This window comes from Sinocyclocheilus grahami, unplaced genomic scaffold (genome assembly GCF_001515645.1).
Source record: "Sinocyclocheilus grahami isolate Dianchi unplaced genomic scaffold, SAMN03320097.WGS_v1.1 scaffold122.1, whole genome shotgun sequence".
NCBI classification, from domain to species: domain Eukaryota; kingdom Metazoa; phylum Chordata; class Actinopteri; order Cypriniformes; family Cyprinidae; genus Sinocyclocheilus; species Sinocyclocheilus grahami.
This window is the reverse complement of record NW_015505301.1, coordinates 2,656,665-2,678,196: the sequence shown is the minus strand read 5'-3', so window position 1 is coordinate 2,678,196 and position 21,532 is coordinate 2,656,665. Positions and strand designations below refer to the sequence as shown.

At 42.4% G+C, this 21,532-nt stretch overlaps 1 protein-coding gene across 1 annotated transcript; it reads right to left on the bottom strand.

Annotated features, from left to right (window-relative positions):
• Nucleotides 1–1,572: 1,572 nt before the first annotated feature.
• Nucleotides 1,573–6,176, bottom strand: LOC107589950 (transmembrane protein 108-like). Its single transcript, XM_016278535.1, has 3 exons — nt 6,035–6,176; nt 5,651–5,802; nt 1,573–1,742 (listed from the first exon to the last, which is right to left on the bottom strand). Exons 1-3 carry the CDS (start codon nt 6,084–6,086, stop codon nt 1,626–1,628), a joined length of 321 nt encoding a protein of 106 aa, XP_016134021.1. The 5' UTR covers nt 6,087–6,176; the 3' UTR covers nt 1,573–1,625.
• Between the last annotated feature and the right edge of the window lie 15,356 nt (nt 6,177–21,532).

Sequence of the window (21,532 nt, the reverse complement as noted above, 5' to 3'; positions counted from 1 at the left end):
ATGATCAGACATGATTCATAATATGCAAGAGCGATTTTTTTCTGTCAGCTGAGCAATTACCTCTCTCTCCTTAGATATCTAAAACTCATGCCAGCACAAAATAAATGGACGGAGACAATTAAAAAAAGAAGAAATGGAAAACATCAATCTACAAATTCATTTAAAACAATATTTATATAAAATCTGCTAAGCATACAGAAAAAAATGGGTTATGTAAAGAAAAGATGATGATATGGTCTTAAAACATGTTACCAACCTCAGTGACGTGTTCAAAGAAAGTACAAAATAAAATAGGTTCTCTGTATGTATTTATATCTAACAATTACACTCTATTACATCCAGTGATATCATTGACATTCATCTAAAAAACTGTACAACACAGCAGTAAGCACTGAGAATCAAAGAGAAATTCATTTTGGTCTCATTTATTCTCGTCAATGTTCACACAAGGGACAAAGATAGACAGACAGAACCACAAGCACACTCATTCACGCTTCACTAAGAAAAACATGTCTTCTAACAAAATATATATAGATTTAGCCAACCTGTTAAGCAATAATAGTGCCATTTTCATCAGAGCATGTCATAGCGAATAAACAAATATAGAGGTTTAATAATAATAATAAAAAAGAATGCATTTCCACTACAGTTATACAGTATAATGCTTAGCCCTGCTTATGGAAGTTGAACACAAACACGTACAACATGAACAGATATGATGTGAAATGTGGAGCACAGTAACATTACCATACAAAGAGCTTTGTATGAGGCATTTCATTGGCATTTAAGCATTTTTCTACTTGCTTGTGCAACTGTGTCAACGCAAATGGAATTTTAGGTTGTTTTTAACAACGAAATATTGATAGAAACCAAATCCTGTTTGACATCTAGTCTAAAGACACACATACACCTCAAATCAGAAAAGATGCATGCAACAAGACATATACGCACACAAAAACATCTCGAACATCTAAAGAATGGGACAATTGTCGTTTTGTCTTTTGGCTGGTGACTCAACTGGGGACAAACCATCTCAGAAAGTCATGATTCATCCTCCATCAAATGCAAACAGGCAATCAACTCAATTTCCTCCATGAGGGAAGCGAGGGTTGCTGCAGTACCCACTGGACCCATTCCAAAAGCGTTCCAGAATCAGTGCCCTTTACCCCTGCATCCCCTTACATACAGAATTCAAGTGCAGCAGGCTTTTTTAAGTAATCATATTAAGTGTTTTGGGTAACGTCACACAAGCATCCTTACACCACGCGTCATGTTTCTCAGCACTCTGCACCACCAAAGCCACTGGAACATAAGAGCAACCACACTTATTGTTTTTATTCAAAAAAGACATAAAAACCCTTATCACAATGAAGCGTCTGTAGAAAATCCACATCAGAAAAATATGCAGGGGCTCCCCCTCATAGTAAATAGCATTTGTTCTGTTTTGTAATATTCTTTCAGCTCCTTGAAACCAGTTTCATAAATAAACTGCAGTCTCTGAAGGTCCACCACATATATGTATATATATTTATTTATATATATATATATATATTCTTAAAAAATGCGAGCAAATAAAAGGGACTGGAAAATCCTCAAGGATTTTGTCTCCTTTTAATATAGTGTGTTTAGATATCAGAAGCCTTGTCTCTGTTGATAAAGAGAGTCTCTTGGCAAAAGGGGTTAACCAGAACCACGCCGCTGTCGCTGTAGTCACCGTTAGGGGGCAGACACGTCTCTTGTTCCTGAAACGCAAAGAAACATAAGAACATTAGCACTGTATACTTGCTTTCATGCTAACTAAAGGCTAATCACTTGGGCGTCTGATCCTACAAAGGTAAATACAGTTAAGGTGGAAGGAACAGGGTTTCTTCTCAGGATCTATGTTCTTATAGAACAAATGTGCATTTCTATGGTGTAGTGATTGAGCTCTATCACCATGGAGACTGCGTGTGTGAAATGAATGGGAGGAAATGAAGGAAGAAGCAGAGAAAATTGCACCTGTGCAGGAAGACAACTAATTATAAGGCTCTAGATTCTAAAAGATGTTTTGTGTTTGGTCACACATATTAAAAGGGGAATTCTTATTCAAACATCAAAATGAATCCATCTATCCAACTTTCCATAAATCTATCTATCTAAAAACGTGTACGCTACAAAAAAGTGTTAGCAGGATAGGAAAAAATTGTCAACTGAAAACAATTACAAAATAAAAACTGAGGACAAATAAATAAAGGCAGGTAATGATTTGTCTCTCTTGCTTCTCTAAAAGGGTGATTTGAAGACCTGTGGGTCACCGGCATCCCAAACATGATTCTTCTTCATCATCATCATCATAATCGCACTCCTGTCAGAAAAGGTCAGCAAGCAAGAACAAAAAGGTGGGGAAAAAAGAAGCATGCAGAGGTTGAAATGGAAAATATCAATGAATGGATGATGGTAACAATCTCACAAAATGACTAGAAAAACAAAATGACTCGAAGAAACTAGTGAGAAAGAGAGAGGTAAGGTCTCTGAGCACCAGGTGGTGATATATAACGTGAATGGTACCATTAAGTGATTTTTTTCAAGCACATTGTCTTAATTGCAATAATTACTGTTCATTTCATAATGATACCCCAGCAATGAAAAAGCTATGAATATCTATATTTGTGCCATTCAGCCAGATATCTTATTCAGCTGATGATTCGTAGAGTAAATCATATTAACAGCAAAGCCTTTTCTGTTCATAAAAGCATGGCGTTAAATCGAAGGTTATGTAACGAATCAGCTCATGGGGAAATATGAATAATTAATCATAACTAGTTATAATTAATTATGAATATTTAGATCCGCTGTAGATATTTACTTGACCTCTCAGGGTCAACTGTCTTGTCAATTCTAAGAACGTTAATTTCCTGGTTAAGGGAAATAACTTTCTTACTGTCCTGGAGCATTGGAGCTCACATCTTAACAAAACCTAACAGAACCCCCGCCCCGGGCGGGTCCCTGGTGAGAGGCCTTTAAGGTCGGAGAAGATTCCCGCCTCTCAAGCTGGGCTTGTCCAATGAGAAAGGCCGGAATCCAAAGTGGAAGTTTTGAGATACTGGGGAGTTTTTATGGCTCTTTGTGTGGAAGTATGGTAATTTGCATATGGAACTTGAATCGAAATTACTAAAGATTCTCAGGACACTAATATATTGCCTATGTACCAACATATAATATACATGCTCGTTTAGATCATCAGAAGGCGAATTCATAGATACTAAGCATGGTAGGATTATATATAGGAAAGATTGACAGGACGAGTGGTTCCCTCATAAGCCTGCATAAAACAGTCTAAAAATATCTAAGACAACATACACCATGACCTGAAGGATACACTGTTCATTCAAAGAAAGGTTTTCCTATGAATTAATTAGTAGAAAAGTCAATTTCTACTGTGCATTGTGCCTCTTGCTATGGAAAATGCAGTGAGAGTCTCTCTGCTCACATTCCTCTGGGCAATAAACACAGTGATATCCGCGTTGGTTGCCATGGAACCAGGGGCCTGTTAGGCTTCCTGGGGTGTTACGCATTTCGGAACACAGTGATATCCGCGTTGGTTGCCATGGAACCAGGGGCCTGTTAGGCTTCCTGGGGTGTTACGCATTTCGGGGGAAGGGTCCACAGGTCCTCATATGGCTTGTGTTAACAGGGGTGTTACAGAGTATTTGTTAAATATAGATAACAAAATATATATTGTGTGTTTGATTGGTCCAGACGCTACAGTTAATTACTGTGAATGGTGAAGAACATATCCGCGAAAACCAGTAGCCCCTCAATGCAGAACACAAGATCCAGGGGGCGTGGTTGGATCCACATCTAGGGGGTGGAGATTGGTAGGTTTAGGGGTGGAGCTCTGAGAGATGGGTAGGTTTAGGGGTGGAGAGGGGTGGGTTTAGGAATCAGGGGGTGGAGACGGGTAGGTTTAGGTATATGTAAGGTGGGAGGAGTTGGATCTGGATCCAACCACACCCCCTGGATCTTGTGTTCTGCAGTGAGGACCATCTCGCGAAAATGGCCAAAAACGCTGTATTATATATGCCAGGCCAGTAGTTGGAACTGTCACCTTGTTAGTAAAGAGTACCTGTAGGGAAGTGACAGTTATATGTTGTATATGATGGGTCTCCAGTGTTGGTTGTAATATTGGTGAAGTAAATCCACACTTTGCTGAAGAAGCGTTAGCAAACTCTTGAGCAGCAACAACAGTACCATGTACTCCGCTATTGTTGTGTATGTTTGTTCGCGCTTGCCTTTAAAATCGGCACGTACTGCGCATGTCTACTTACCGAAAACATTAAAAAAAATAAAACTAACACGTACTACGCACGCGCATGATGTCACCTATTTCAAAGATTCCTGTATTGGGTGTTTACATGAAAACGATAACGGTAGCGTTTTTAAAAAATATGCATTTTCAGTCCCCAAAACGCCATTGTCGTGTAAATGAACAGGCAAAACGCATAAAAAGTTCCCTGTTTCTGGCTGAAAATGCTGTCGTGTAAACGGCCCCTAACAAACATTTTTCAGCTTTTGTTAGCCTTCTCTGCACATTTAAAGGGACATTAATATAGAGAGACGAAGTAAAATGGTGGGAAAAGAGGGAGAATCAAGGATCAAGAAATGTTGCGAGCTGGCTTCCAACTCATATCAACCCCTCGAGGCAACATGGCACAGCAGATTGGAGCACATGCATCAAGACATGTAGGAAACATTATGGAGTGTGGTTTGAGCCCTGGGAACTTAAAGTTGACATATAATGAAAGTTCTATAATGGTGCTTTTCCACTGCATGGTACGGTACGGTTCGGTTCACTTTTGGGGGTTTTTCCACTGGGTACAGTACCTGGTACTTTTTTTAGTACCCCCTTGGTTGAGGTTGCAAGTGAACCGTACCGTTACCCAAACGTGATGTGTAAACTCTGCTGATTACTGATTGGCCTGAGAGAATCGTCACTACCTGCATCACTTAACTTGTGACACAAACACAACAGGTACGCTAGATTTAAATCAGCACAGCCGGAAGGATCGAACGCAACTGTTTTGAACGAGCGCACCTTTTTTTTAACAACCAAAAAATAGCTGTTTTGTGGTCTGTTGAGGAAGTTCAGACGTTCCTCTCGTTGATAGCAGAGGAGTGGATCCAGCGAGAGCTTGATGGGGCGACGCAGAATGAAAAAGTTTTTCAGGAGTCACGGCGCAACTATAACGACATGTGAATAATCCCCTCCACTCTAAAGCGGTACTAAACTGCAGTGGAAATGCAAACGGAGCCGAGTCGTGCCGTATTGAGCCGTGCCGAGCCGAGTCGTACAATGCAGTGGAAAAGCGCCATTTATGCATGTTGTTGGTTTTACTGTAAATAGTTCACCCAGGTATATGCACCTTTTTTGACCAAATAATTTTTTATTAAAATATCATAATCACAATCTTCTGGTGAAAAGACAGACTTCTCTCCGGTTGCCTATGCTGTACTTCTCCAGTAATTGAGTTTGCAATCGACTACAGGCTCGCATTCAGATCCATCTCCATCCAATTAACAACCACTGTATTGAACCAAGTAATTTTTCCATTTTTGTTAGCCTGTTTCAATCTGATGTACACTAAAATGTATTCCAGGTCTCTGTCAGTACCTCAGTCTCCAGTGATTGTATCTCGCGTGGGAGCTCCACAGCATGGCGGGTGAAATAATCCATGGTGATGGCATCATTCCAGTAGCTCAAGTTGTTCTCCTGAGTTGCAGACTTCTTCTTTTTCCTCATACAGCATACGGTAAGCAGCACGGCTGAAGAAAAGAAGACATATTAATATTCTATATCTAACTCTTCTTCATTTTAGCCTTAAGACCACATTCATCTGAATTTTGTATGATGAATTTCAGAAAGTTGTAAGCAAAAGCCACTAACCCACAAAGGGAATATTATGTTATCTTGTGTCTTTGGAAAAGTTCCTGTCAGTGCTGATGACAGAAAGTACAAGTTTCGAAAGCTGGAGGAAGTGTGATATTGGTTACTCACAGCATGAGGAGACAGGCACGCTTATGGCAAGAACCAACCACACAATGTCCATTTTGTCCAGGCAGATGGTGTTTTTTTCATGAGGAGGACCCAGTGCAGGACCCGACTGGTTCCCAGACCCCCATGGGCCTTGCGTGGTGGCTGGGACCTGCCTGTTCATGAAGCTCCCGCTAGCTGTGGAGGGTGCCTCTGAGATGTTCGAATCATTTGCTGCAGGCCATGAGGCGTCAGTGCTGTTGACAACATCTGTGGCATCATTTAAAGAGACAATAGAATCAATTGTCATATTGGTGGTTCCATCACCTTGGATTTCCACAAAGTTTCCACTCTCCGCTAAAGAAGTGGAATTGGACGTTGTAACATGGTTAGAGGGCAGGGCTAGAGCTGGGGGAGGAGACTGGATGCCAGTTTGTGCCAAAGCTCTTCCCACCATTTCCAATGGGAGAGTGGGATTCTCCATTGAAGACACGTCACGCAATGTAATGGTGTGCATCATTGCATGGTGCAATGATGGTGATGGTGGATGTTGAATGGGCTCCTTCACCTTCATCTCTCCAGTATCTGTAGTCCCCGAAATGTCCTCAGCACCAGGGGCCACATCACTTTCAGTCCCTGAGAGAAAAGAAGGACCCGAGCCAGAATTTGTGGCTTGGTTCACTGGCTTTATACTGATTGTACTTGGCTTGTCGGTATTAGTGCTAAAGTTCTGGTCTTGGGTTTTAGTGGTGAAAAACCCAGAGCTTGTTCTATTGACCATACTTCTAGAGGTCAGTTGGGGTGCTTCTGCTTCTGGAAGAGGGACTCTAGGTATTGCCTGATCCCTGGAACCAAAAGGATGCACCTCTACTGTTGTTGTTTGAATTATGGCAGATGGTACAGTGTTCTTCGGTGTCTGGAATGAGTGGACAGTGGGTCTACTGATGGCTTCTAGAGAGGCCAGTGACTGAATGTGCAGATCCCCAGTCCTGGAACCCTCCTGCCAGCTCAAGGGTCCCGGTGAGAGGGTGGCGAGGGTTCTGCTGCTCGTTGACATCGAGACAAAATCCCGAGGGGTTTGGCTGGGTTGAAGCTCCTCTGTGGAGAACACCAGCCCAACTGGCACAGACAGAATCAGCAGAACACCTGAGAAAGAAAAACAGGCTATGAGAAGAATGCAGACATAATGCATTTATGTAAAATGCTCAGTTTCACTGCACATACAGCACCAAGGAAACTTTTACTTCAAGCATTATTTAGTCCTAATGAGGTTCTTGCAGAACCATTCAGGGATCAGTCAAGTAACAATCTTAGCTGGGGCAGCTTGATTAGAGTCTGATGAGCTTTAATGAATGCTGGTAAGGTTACTACAGCATCTTAATGACATCAAATGTGGACGGGCCCTGTCTTATGGTTCAAAATTGGACACCACTGCATGCACAAAAACCATACAACTACCTTCTAAGACACCTGATGATCAGAGTGAGGTCATTGTTTCATCTGCATGCCATTTTAGTTGCTATAGAAACCAAGATTTAGCTCTTAGAAGGGGAAGGCGGTGAGAGATGAAAGAACAACATCACAAACAGTATCAAGCCATGGAGAAATCTGAGATCTACAAATTTAAATCAGATTGACACTAATCACTCTGAAGCCACTGAGAAGAAAAACAACACCACTGCTGTACATTTACAGTGCATAGCTGTGCATTTGTTGGTGGATGGGAAAGAAACAGAAGCAATTATTAAAGCCTTATTAGAGGTCATTCTACCATGAGAATTATTTTGAAACTGATATGTAAAGGTAAATAACTGACAAACAGTGCATTAAAACATCAGTCAGTGGTGAAATTAATTAATTGTTATTATTATTATTATTATTATTATTATACTGCTACTACTACTAGTAATACTAATATAAATAATTCTATATACAGTATACTGTATCACACACAAGGTGTACAGCACCTTCCAGCAACTTGACAATGCTAACTAGAAAAATTTAAATTTAGCATATAATAATATGAGCAAAAAGCTATACAATGGGTTTAACAATTGAAACAAACTTCTCTTCTACAATTTCCCTGCTGCATTGATCAACAAGAAGACAGCACATTTTTTGAGTAAATGTTAAGTGAATGGTAAGTTCCCTATCGATACTTCACTCATACTGCGTCTGCTAAGACACTATGGGAAAAAGTCATTTTTTTCTCCTGAACTGAAGCCTTTTTCAATAACGCAGTGTAACTGCACAGCTATTGGTTCGTGCAGTACACTTAAAAAACAAATCAATGGCTCGGCAGCAGTGCTGCACGAACCTATGGCCACGAAGCCTGCCAAAGCCCGCCCGAATGGGCGGGGCCAACTGGCTATATAAGCGGGCGCGTCGCCAGAGGATTCAGATTTCTTCTCCTTCAGTGACGATGACGTTCTTCGCTGATCTCCGCTGACTGGAGAGCCTGGTCACTGTTGACACGCCTCGCAGTGGAAAAGCGACCTCTCTGCTTGGCTGATTTGCCGCCTTCAGCACGCAGTGGACCAGCAGTGGTCCAGATTCCCCTGCCACCAACCGGCAAGCCTTACTAAGAGCAAATTTCTAAGAGCAAATTTTTGCAGCGTTGTTTCAAATGCTGCGCCGTTATTGCGGTATCGTTATTGCGATGACGCCCACCATGAGTGCGTTTCCTGCTTAGGGAAATCCCATGCGGAATCCGCACTCACTGAAACGGATTGTTCCCACTGTGAGAACATGAATCTCGCCTCTCTGCGCTTGCAGATAGCTTTCTTTTCAGAGAGTGACTCCGCCCCTCGCGCCCTCCCTATTTCTTCCTCCCAGGAGCCTGTGAGGAAAAAGCAGCGGGATCGCAGCGTTCGAATGCGAGTGAGCTCACGTCGGCTCAAGTGCCTCGCTCTCTCCACACAGAGAGGCTTCCCCCGTCCTCTTCTCCCAGCCTGATCAGTGTCTCTCTGCCAGCGCGAGCGATCTGGTCTCGTTCGGTGGGAGTGATGAGGAGCTGCTGGATGACAGCATGTCATTAGCAGCCTCGGATTCAGAGGAGCTGACGGGCTCGACTGCCGACTCGCCCCCTGCCGTCGTCAGAGCCCAGCGACATTAAGCCCGGGATGGACGCCGAATTACTCCGTGTCCGCTCGAAAGCCGTCGAGTAGCTGGGATTGGAGAGGTCTCCACAGGAGGAGCCCTCCCGCAGCCGTCTGGACGAATGGTTCATCCCGGGCACCGTCAAGCCCCTTGTCAGCGATCCTCTCCTTAAGATAAGGGATACGAGAAGCTGCCTCTGCTAGACGAGTCAGTGGCCACGCATCTCTGCCCGCCCACTGCTATCGGCTGGAAGGCAAAGGCCGCCCATCCATCCAAGCCGTGTAGGACGACTTCAGCCCTCGCTGGACGTGCCTACTCCTCGGCTGGGCAAGCAGCTTCGGCGCTCCATTCAATGGCATTCCTCCAGGTCTTCCTGGCCAAACTCCTCGCCAGCACGGACGAGTCTGGCCCAGACCCAGCATCATTCAGGGAGCTGAGAAGTGCGACAGACCTGGCTTTGCGCGCCACCAAAGCTACGGCTCAGGTCATAGGGTGTTCCATGGCCAGTCTGGTGGTGCTCAAGCGCCATTTATGGCTGACCTTGACGGAAATCAAGGACGCCGACAAGGTTCCCTTCCTTGATGCTCCTGTCTCCCCCACCGGTCTGTTCGGGCCAGCGGTCAAAGGCTTCGCTGAGCATTCCACGGAGGCAAAAAAGCTGTCCCAAGCCATACGACACTTCCTGCCCAAACGCTCTAGCTCTGCAGCTGCCTCTAGTCGCCCCAAGTCTGCGCCGACACAGCAGTCCGCAAAGCCTGCACCTGTGGCTGGCGTCACCACCCAGCCAGCCAAGCCTGAGCCTCGTCAATGTTCCCTCTCGGCCAAACGCTACCCGTTTCCGAAGCTCCAGGGACCCCGGCCCAAGATAGCGCTGGACCCTGCGCCTCAGGCGTCGTCCTGATCTACGGGACAGAAAGAGGACCATGCCCCCAAGCTGCCTCTCTTAAGCTGTCAATCACCCCGTCCAGTTCCGGGTGCAGTCAGCGATGTGTTTGCTGCAAACTCTGGGCCGTTCAAGTGCCCAAGCGGCGATCCACTGTTATAGCGGACAGATTAAACCCTGGGGTCGAAGCCCACACCGGTGCGGTCTGTCTTGTATTTTCTTTATGATCGTGAAAAGAACTAAAAATACTTCGTCATTTTTGTTCATACAAATAAGAATAAGGTATCGTTTGAAACTGCAAAGGGTCTACTTTTATTTATGTATAGTCATAATAACAACAAAACAATGTGCTTTTGTAAAATAAAGAAAATAAACAGGGTGCATTCTCCACCACATAAATAAAACGACCTGAATCTCTGTGAATACTTGCCTCAAAACATGAGAAATATATGTATAGAAAGCTTGAAATGTCTACTTTTAAATGAAGTAAGTTACGTCCAAAACAAATATACTGTGATAAAGTAATCTGTATGAAACCAACGTGATGTCCAGTTTTCCCGTCTCAACTCATTATCTCTAATGCGGTCTCCATGAGCCGATCGTGCTTTTCAGATTCTAAACATCCACGTGAGACGCGCGCACATGTAAATGCCCACATCGCCTCCATGTAAACAAACAAGTTAATCCCGGCTACTTTTTGGTTCTGGAAGAAGACGTGCTGAGAGAAATAACCCAAAATTTACCTCAGAATAAGAATGCGTCATGCAGCTAGATCCAGTGGAGAATATCACTCTGATGAGTAGCCTGAGATTACTTGCATCTGTTGTTATTGTGTTATTGTGACATAACTTGTACACATTTTACTAGTTAGACTTTTCCCAAACTATAATTCCTGACTACATGTATGAAATCAAGTGAAACATTTTGAAACGTCATTGTCTAAACATCTCATAACGCCAGGATGTTTGTTTAATGTTTTATAACATATAAAACCACAAGATATAAAAGTAGTGTTAACACTATTAGAGTCTAGGAATGTTTGGCACAAAGGTGTGTTACTGTTCAAGTCTCAGTGTTCAGATCAGTATGTTCAATCATGTGTCCTTGACATTCACTGTGTATCTTTTTATTATACTGTATTGTAAATAAAATACAAATAATAATCAAAAACCCACATTATTTTACTCTCCTCACACTCTTTCTTACCTGCCTCAGTCATATTCATGTTGATGGCCCATTATGGGGGGCCCTCTGTCTCTCAGGTGTGAATCACTAAATATTTATGGCCATTGTCACTATACAACAATACAGTATTATCAGACTTTATCCATTAATATGTTTTTACAATACTGAAAAAAATACAAATGTCAGGGCATGTCAAACCTTCTCCAGGACCCCAAAACACCCTCAGACCCCAGAGGGTTTAAAACACAAACATTTTTAAAAAGAGAGCAGATTTCCTCTTCCATTTCTCAAGAAAACCGTGTCCCCTTGCTGTGACCAGGCACTCCAACCAATCCAAACCCTGACTTCCCAGGCCGTGGCATGGCAAGTCATCCCCGGAGTGTCAGAGTGGGTTCTGGGGATAATAAAGCGAGGCTTTTCACTTCAATTCGCTCGAAGACCCCCACACTTCAACGGGGTGGTCCCCACTTCGGTTCAGAGCAAGGACGCACACGTCCTGTGCTCCGAAGTGAAAAATCTGCTGGCAAAGGGAGCCATAGAGACGGTTCCTCCAGCTCAGAGCGAGTTAGGCTTCTACAGCCGTTACTTCCTCGTCCCAAGAAGGATGGTGGCCTGCGGCCCATCCTCGATCTCAGATGCCTGAATCATGCCCTCATGAAACGGCCGTTCAGGATGACTACACTGAAGCAGATCCTCTCGCAAATCTGCCCAGAGGACTGGTTCTTTTCTCTGGACTTGAAAGACGCCTACTTTCACATCCAGATAGCCCCCCACCACAGGCGATTCTTGAGATTCGCCTTCAAGGGAGTGGCTTATCAGTACAAGGTCCTTCCCTTTGGACTGTCCCTGGCTCCACGCACTTTCACGAAGTGCATTTAATGCGGCTCTTTCCCCTCTGAGGCAGAAGGGAATCCCCATTCTCAATTACCTCGACGACTGGCTCCTTCTGGCCCAGTCAGAGGCGGAGTCACTATCTCACAGAGCCCTCCTCCTCAGCTACTTAGAATGCCTGGGGCTCAGGGTCAATTTTGCCAAGAGTGCACTGTCCGCCAGCCAACGAGTATCGTTCCTGGGAACAGTATTCGACTCAACCCAAATGAGAGCGGTGGTCGCGACAGAACATGCTTTGATCATAAAGCAGCTCAAGGCTTCCTTCAAGGTCAGTACCTCTCGCCCCCTCAAGGCATTTCAGAAGATGCTGGGCCTTATGGCCGCAGCGTCTCCGGTGCTACATTTGGGCCTGCTTCATATACGTCCCCTTCCGTACTGGCTGAAACCGCGTGTTCCATCCCATGCGTGGCGTCACGGACGCCTGCTTATTAGGGTAGACCAGGCCTGTGTAACAGCCTTGACCCCTTGGAAGAATAATCAGTGGGTGGAACAGGGCGTCCCCCTGTGAATGGTCAGCAGGAGAAAGGTGGTTTCAACAGATGCTTCCAACTCGGGTTGGGGAGCTCTGTGTGAAGGAAAACCATCTTTCGGCCTCTGGTCGAAAGAGGAGGACGGTCTTCACATCAACTGCCTCAACATGCCGGTATGTCGGGCCTGTCAAACCTTCCTACCGGACCTGAGGGGACACCACATTCTGGTCCACTCGGACAGCATGACCGTGGTGTCCTAGATAAATCGCCAGGGAGGGCTTTCCTCGAGGTGCTTCTTTGTGCTGGTGGAGCGCCTTCTGGAATGGGCTCAGCTCAACCTGCGCTCGCTGAGAGCAGTGCACGTTCCGGGCAAACTGAACCAAGGAGCGGACATGTTGTCACGAAGCAAAGTCCCAGCAGAAGAGTGGATGCTTCATCCGCAGATGGTTGAAAAAATTTGGAAGATCTTTGGCAAGGCGGAAGTGGACCTCTTCGCCTCAAAAGGCAACTCATTGCCCAATTTATGATTCCAGGGACAAGGATGCATTGGCCCACAACTGGCCCAACCTCCTTCTCTATGCTTTTCCCCCAGATCTCCCTGATCCTGCAGGTAATCAGACGAATCAGGGAACAAGAACACAAGGTTCTCCTGGTGGCCCCGCTTTGGAGAAACCAGCATTGGTTATCAGTGCTGTTGCAGCTGCTCATAGCAGCCCCATGGCCCATTCCCCTGAGGCGGGATCTTCTCTCTCAGGCGAACAGGAGCTGTGGGCTCTGCATCTTTGGCCACTCGATGGGAGCCTGCAAGCCTCCCAGAGTGTGTTCTAAACACCATTTCTCAGGCTAGAGTTCCGTCTACAAGATGCCTCAATGCCCTTAAGTGGTCGGTGTTCTCCGCCTGGTGCTTAACCCGCAGCGTGGACCCATATGTCTGTGATGTATCAGTGATATTGTCCTTCCTGCAAGAGCTGTTGGATAAGGGGCACTCCCTATCCATGCTCAAACAAACTTTCCATTTTCTGAGGGGGGCTAGGAGGCTGAATCCGCCCCGTCGCCTCACTGTCCCTACGTGGGACCTGTCCACTGTTCTGAGGGCCCTGAAGGGTCCTCCCTTTGAGCCGCTGCAGTCAGCTGCTCATAGCAGCCCCATGGCCCATTCCCCTGAGGCGGGATCTTCTCTCTCAGGCGAACAGGAGCTGTGGGCTCTGCATCTTTGGCCACTCGATGGGAGCCTGCAAGCCTCCCAGAGTGTGTTCTAAACACCATTTCTCAGGCTAGAGTTCCGTCTACAAGATGCCTCAATGCCCTTAAGTGGTCGGTGTTCTCCGCCTGGTGCTTAACCCGCAGCGTGGACCCATATGTCTGTGATGTATCAGTGATATTGTCCTTCCTGCAAGAGCTGTTGGATAAGGGGCACTCCCTATCCATGCTCAAACAAACTTTCCATTTTCTGAGGGGGGCTAGGAGGCTGAATCCGCCCCGTCGCCTCACTGTCCCTACGTGGGACCTGTCCACTGTTCTGAGGGCCCTGAAGGGTCCTCCCTTTGAGCCGCTGCAGTCTGTTGACCTTCGGTCCCTGTCGTTGAAAACCGCTCTGCTGCTAGCTTTAGCATCGGTCAAATGAATGGGAGACTTACAGGCACTCTCTGTGAGCCCTACCTGCCTGGAGTTCGGGCCTGGCGACTCTAAGGTCGTCCTGAAACCGAGGCATGGTTATATACCTAAGGTGCTCTCTACTCCATTCAGGGTACAGGTCATTACACTCTCTGCGCTTCCTCCCTCAGAAGAGGACCAGGAGTTGAATTTACTCTGCCCCGTCAGGGCACTGAAAATGTAGGCAGTCTGAACAGCTCTTTGTTTGCTTCGGTGGCCGAGGGCATCCGGTCAAGAAGCAGAGACTTTCTAAGTGGATAGTTGATGCTATTATGCTAGCCTACTCTTCCTTGAGCCTGCAATGCCCCATTGAAGTACGAGCCCATTCAACTAGAGGTATCTGCTCTTCTTGGGCATGATCTAGCGGCGTGTCCATTGCCAGTGTTGGGGAAGCTACTCTGAAACTGTAGCTTGACCAGCTACAAGCTACTTGTAAATTAAAGTAGTTAAGCTACATTCAAGCTACCCTTCTGAAAAAGTAACTAGCTACACTACAAGGTACTATCAAAAAGTAGCTAGCTACATCAAAACTACTTTCAATTTTTTTTATTTTTTTTTACAATTAATATTTGGGGTTTAAAACAACGTAATGCAATCATGATTTCAAAGAGTGGGGTGAATTCAGGTTGATTGGGACACTTTTCCAAGCCATTTCAATGACAAAAAGTGTCCCAATCATTTGATTTAGTAACTATCCGATACACACAATAATAAAATAGGCTACTGTATAGTTATATAGTTATGTAGCAAAGTAGCAAAGTGCAAAATTGCTACTAACATAACATCAATGCAAGAACAAAATGTATGCAACTTAAACTGGATACGGAGGAGTCATAAAATAAGCAGGTTAAACTCACAGCACATGCGGTACTTACTGACTGTGAATGGAGACTGCACTTTGCGTGAATCCTGCCACAATCCTCCTTTGCCAAATGATAAGCACACTACTATATCAATTAGCGATTTTATTTTCTGTTCGATTAGCGTTCATTACAAAACTGTGAGGAACATATTATATTATGACTGTTCATCACTGTAAAATAGACATTTGATCTAGAGTACAATAAAGAAGAAAAACTATTCAGTTTAAAAAGGCTATTATTCACCTCCTGTATGTGCTTTAAGTCTTCGACGTAGACCGCATTTTAATCTTTATTTTTGAGTAAATTACAGTTGATTCATGTGAAATATCCACTCCTCTACATCCTTTGCAATATCATCAGACGATCTCTTGTCGGTGGAAAGACTGTAAAGCCGTGCGGTACGTGATATCACAAAAGATGGCGGTAATGATCAAATTTAGTTTGTGATCTAGTCAGAAGACGATGCTGCGTGCGCTGTTTCAATGCATTACAGTCTCGTGACTCATCAGAATGCAAAACGGAATTTAGCATTTTTTCACGCTACACCGCCACTTGCTGGAAAAAGTAGTTAGCTACAGGAAAAGCTACACTGTTTTAAAAGTAGCATCGCTACTGTAAAGCTACTGAAAAATGTAGTTATGCTAGTAGCGTCGCTACTTATAGCTAGCTACTCCCCAACACTGTCCATTGCGGAAATTTGTGCGACGGCCGGATGGGCCCCGCCATCCACATTTGCTAGGTTTTATAACCTGGACGTCCCTGCCTTGCAGGCTAGGGTTCTTTCTGCATAACTGGCACGCACGCACATATACGCAGTACCGCTCTGAGCAGGAGTTTGGCATAGCATGCTCAAACCCATCAGAGGCTTTACTTGTGCGCTCTCGGCCCTCATGGGTGCTGGGGCTGTGCAAGTCTTCTGGAACGATCACTCAGGCCAGGTGTGACCCCAGCTTAGCCCGTTCGCCTTGGAGGTGTTTACTATTCTTGTCTCCTTGGGCCCTGAGGTGCCTAGGGCAAGGATACACTTGTAGTCGTTCCTCTGCCATAGTGATTGTACTGGTTCCCATAGCGTCTTAGCAGACGCAGTACGAGTTAAGTATCAATAGGGAACGTACTCAGTTACAAAGGTAACCTCGGTTCCCTGAGATACGGGAACGAGTATTGCGTTGCTAGCCGTGCTATGCAGCTGCATGACTCAGTCGTCGCTTCAGTCGAAGTAATCTGAATCCTATTGCGAAGTGCCTGTTTATATAGCCAGATGGCCCCGCCCATTCTGGCAGGCTTTGGTGGGCTTCGTGGTCATAGGTTCGTGCAGCATCACCAGAACCAATGGTCGTGCAGTTACAGTGCGTTATTGAAAAAGGCTTCAGTTCAGGAGAAAAAAGGACTTTTCCCATAGTGTCTTAACAGACGCAGTACTTGTTCCCGTATCTCAGGGAACCGAGGTTACGTTTGTAATTGAGTATGTTTCCTACCTATCAAAAGTTGCCCATGTTGAGTAAGCAGTGAAGAGAGATAAACAGTGTTTCATTCAAGTGCTAATTCCAGATTACTATATCAAACACGAGCATGCCCATGCAAGAAATCTACAAGGCTATGATGACAATATGACCATGCTGATTTCAAAGTTCTGTACCGCAGTCCTTAAGTGTTGACAGTATTTGCTGTGTCCTGTTTTATTTATTTTTTGGAATCAAAAGGAATTACATCTAACATCCAGCCTTACCAATCCAACACAGCATTAATAAAACATCACCCTGTAAATAAAACATGAATCGTTGCTTATTTCACAACAAAGTGGTGTGTTTAGATCAGACACAAGCTCTTAGCTCTCTCCCCTCAGCACACATCCTCAACTGACTCCCAGAGCGTTTAACAAGCCATGGATCTGAAGGTTCACACAGCCACTAAAATCATCTGAACATGAGCTCCCTGGTCCAATGTAAACACACACTGTCCTATTAGCACAGTCATGTTTTATAATTTATCAAATCAAAAATATTAAAAGTGTGGAAATGGCTTTTAAGTCTTAGCATCAGAAAAATCTGAGTTTTTGGTCTTGATATTTTAATGTCTCCCTCCGGTTTGTACTATGTTAATTAATTAATTATTTGGATGAGGAGTCAAACATTATGTTATATGAAAGATAAGAAATCACACAAGACAATCATAAGCCAACAAACATCATTACAGACAAAATACTAGCATGCTACTCTTTTGCTACTAATTCTGCCATATGGAATAGCATACTACTCTGTTGTAAAAACAGCATATGCTGGTTGTGTACATTTTGAAGCATGGCAGCTTGTTTGAGCTGGTTTAAGCTGGTCATGTGCTGGTCCTAAACTGGTCATAAGCAACTAGTTCCAGCTTAAACCAGCTCATGACCAACTAAGGACCAGCTTATACCAGCTCAAACCAGCTGCCATACTTCAAAACATACCTAACCAGCATATGCTGTTTTTTCAACAGGGTAGTAGAATAGCATAGGCCTATGTAGCATATTAGCATGCTACTCTTACTATTTATGTGTATACTATGGAATAGTATACAAGCATATATAACATATCATGAATACTGGAATATGTTGCATACTAGCATGCTACTCTTACTACCGGTATTTCTATTATATGGAATAGCATATATAGCAAAACATAGCATATGTACTACCATATATAGCATACAAGCATGCTAATTTGACTATTTCTGTCATATGGAATATCATTCTAGCATAGCATATATCATACAAGAATGCTATTTTTTCTAATTCTGCTACATGGAATCGCATAGGCTACTAGCATACTAGCAAACTAGCCTGTATTTCATAGAATTACAAAGAATTTCTATCTAACAAAAAGTAATAATTACAGATCATTTGACTGACATAATTCTAAATAGTAATTTCTGCTCTATACCTTCAAAGATTTGGTAGCCTACTACTAAGTGAGTCTTTTTAAGTACACCGACTCCCATAAATGGCGTAACGGCATCCAGTCAGAGTGTACATGACTATTTCAGACAGTTCTTGCATTTTTTGTTGGCAATATACATCAGACCTTCAGTGGGTCAGCTAAATATCTACAGTGGATCTAAAATATGAATAGTTAATTATAACTAGTTATGGTTAATTATTCATATTTCCCCATGAGCTGATTCGCTACAAGACTGTGGGTGTTCTGTCGGAGTCTTAGATTAGGACTATTGTTAAGTAGAAAACCAAAAAAGGATGATCCAGGAACATGTCCAACTTGAATAAATCACGTTAATCCACGAGTGATGTACAGTATGTGTGTGTGGTTGTATGTGTGTATGAATGGAAGTGAGAAAGAAAGACAAAGAATTGGTCATACTACTGTTTTTTTGCTTTTAAAAACACTGGCCTTACTAAGGTTACCTCCAATCTATCAGTGAATGACTCACTCTCTAGTGACATTTATGCTAGCACACAAACACACATCCACACTCCTGTGACTCACAGTGTAATAGTGAGGGGGAGGCACAGGAGGACAGCACATAAAACATCACAGCACTGGGTGAAAACACACAATGGATACTTTGCAAGATGAGCACTGGTCCATGAGGGGTATGTGGGTGTTACTTCAACTACAGACACTTCTAATGTCTCAGAGGTTGATTTGGTAACACTTTATAATAACATTCAGTTGTAAGTCATTTATAAGTGATTAGTTAATGATGAACTAATCATTCACAAAACATTCATAAGCGATTAATGCATGATATGCTAACAATTTGTGTATGTTTTGTTTATTCATTTACAAGTAATTTACAAGTAATTAGTTAATGATTAACTAATAATTTACAAAACATGACTATGCGTTCATAAATGATTATTAAGTAATATGCTAACGATTTTCAAATCTGTCGTAAGTTATCTTAAAAAAAATAGCATCATGAAATAATTAAACCGATCCTTACTAAATGGTTAATACACTGAAAACAATTATACTACATTTTTTAAGGTAAGTGGTTGCAAACAATTGATTTTAGCTACATTTAAATAAATAAACATTTTTAAAGTTAGTCAACTAAATTTGTTTATTTAAATGTAACTAAAATAAATTGATTGCAACTACTTAAAAAAAAATTGTAAATTCAATGAATCAATTTATTCAGTATAGCTACTAGTTAAGTTACTATTATTAATCACTTATAAATCATTGAAATGTCATCATATGTACTACTATCATGAACAAATGATGATTAAACCATTAGTAAATGATCAGTATAATTTATGTATGTTTCGTTAAAGTTGTAAGCTAGTCTGTTAAAAAGCCCAAAAATGCAATTATGCTAAAACTATTTTTTTTAAAGAATAATAAATGATTTGCTGTCAAGTGAATAAACATGTGTAAATGACTTACAGTCAGGGGATTCCAGTGGGTTGTGTTAAACCCTTTCTCTCATTAGCACAGACTTGTATTCTGTGTGGAGTGTGTGGGATCTAGTGATAATGTGAACCGGTTTTACCCTCCACTCAAGTGCACAGCATTGAAATACTCCATGTGTGTCAGAGAAGACATCTGTCTACACCCTCACCAGTCAGCCCTTACATTGCAGTACACACTACAAAGTATTCAAAACCTGTTGTGTAAACGCATGAATAAATCATTTACAAAGCTTTCTGCATCCCCTATTCTAAAGTGTAAACTACTCATCACTTGTAAATATTTTACAAACCTGCAGGTTGTGTGTGTGTGTGTACACGCTGGGAGGAAAGATCTACGAATGATGAGTAAAACATTTACAACTGATGAGTAGTTTACACTTTAGAATAGGGGATGCAGAAAGCTTTGTAAGTGATTTACTAATGTGTTTGCACAACATGTTTTGAATACTTTGTAGTGTGTACTGCAATGTAAGGGCTGACTGGTGAGGGTGTAGACAGATGTCTTCTCTGACACACATGGAGAATTTTAATGCTGTGAGATAATAATACAATGTTGACATTTCAATGATTTATAAGATATTAACTAATAACGTATTAACCATCTACTAAGAATCTGTTTAATTTATTTCATGACATGCTATTTTTTAAAGATAACTTACGACAGATTTGTAAATCGTCAGCATACTACTTAATAATCATTTGTGAACGTATAGTCATGTTTTGTAAATGATTAGTTCATCATTATCTAATCACTTGTAAATTATTTATAACTTAATCTACAAAACATAGATAAAAATAGGAACATATCACTTATTAATAATTTATGAACACATAGTTATGTTTTGTAAATGATTAGTTCATCATTAACTAATCACTTATAAATGACTTACAACTGAACGTTATTATAAAGCGTTACCGTTGATTTTTATTAAAACTAACAGATATTAACTATTGCCATTACTCCAGCAGGCCCGGATTGGCTAATCTGCTAGGGCCGGTGTGTTGTCATGCCACTGGGTTGAAATATACTGTCCCTAGGCTGCCTGCACTCACTCTTTTTATTTATTATTTTCTCGCAGCCCATATTATTATTTTCACCAGACCATATCAATAACAAATTCTCAATTGATAATTAATCATTCTTTTTGCGCAAATCATTGTTATTTGTGAACGTAGGCGTTTGAGGAAGGCTTTAAGACCAAGTAGAATCCTCTGCCGGCTGTTCCCACTTCACAGCGAGGCAATTTCCTTCACCGTCCGCGTTTTTAGTCTGCCAAATCAGTTTGGGCGAATGCAACTTCTTGATCATGAGCCCAACATTTAGCAAGGCAGGAAAACATTCAATCTACCTGAAGGAAGACGTAGGCTATTTCAGTGTAAGTTAATGCTGTTAAATATATATATATATATAAAAAAAAACTTCTAGTGTATTCTTAAACTTGGACCTCATTATACTGAAGTACAAATCCAAGCACCAGAAGCAGCCCACACTCTCTAAGTTTTCTTTCATTGAAAATTATGCATTTTCATTCATTCACAAAAACGTTAAGTGCCATTGTTAAAAAAAATGCTTTATTGACTGACGTTTCATACACCTTCAGTTGTTATACTTTCAAATTTCATACCATTTGTAATTTCACAGTATTTTCACCTCCTAAATTAGCCTACTACACTTGTGAAGTCACAATTCTATAATGGTACAATTTACTCAGACCGATGACATTTTTTGATTGACATTAAAATTATTTTTCGAATAATTGTACATAAATGGGTTAAGCAAAACAAATGTGATTATTTCTGACTCAAGAACTTTTTAACTGCAGGCAGATATAGGCCTACATTATGGTACAGTACAAATATTTGGAGCGTCCCTTATTCTGTCCATTATTTTCTTAAAGAATAAACACTTATTTTCTACAAGAATAAACACTATTTTCTTAAAGAATAAAAGATAAAGAATCACAATTGTCCCTTATTTTCCATTTCTGAAGTTAATTGGCAAACCTAATGATGACGTAATTATCTTTTGACTCCCCGGACACCCCCTTGGTAAAAAAAAAAAAAAAAAAC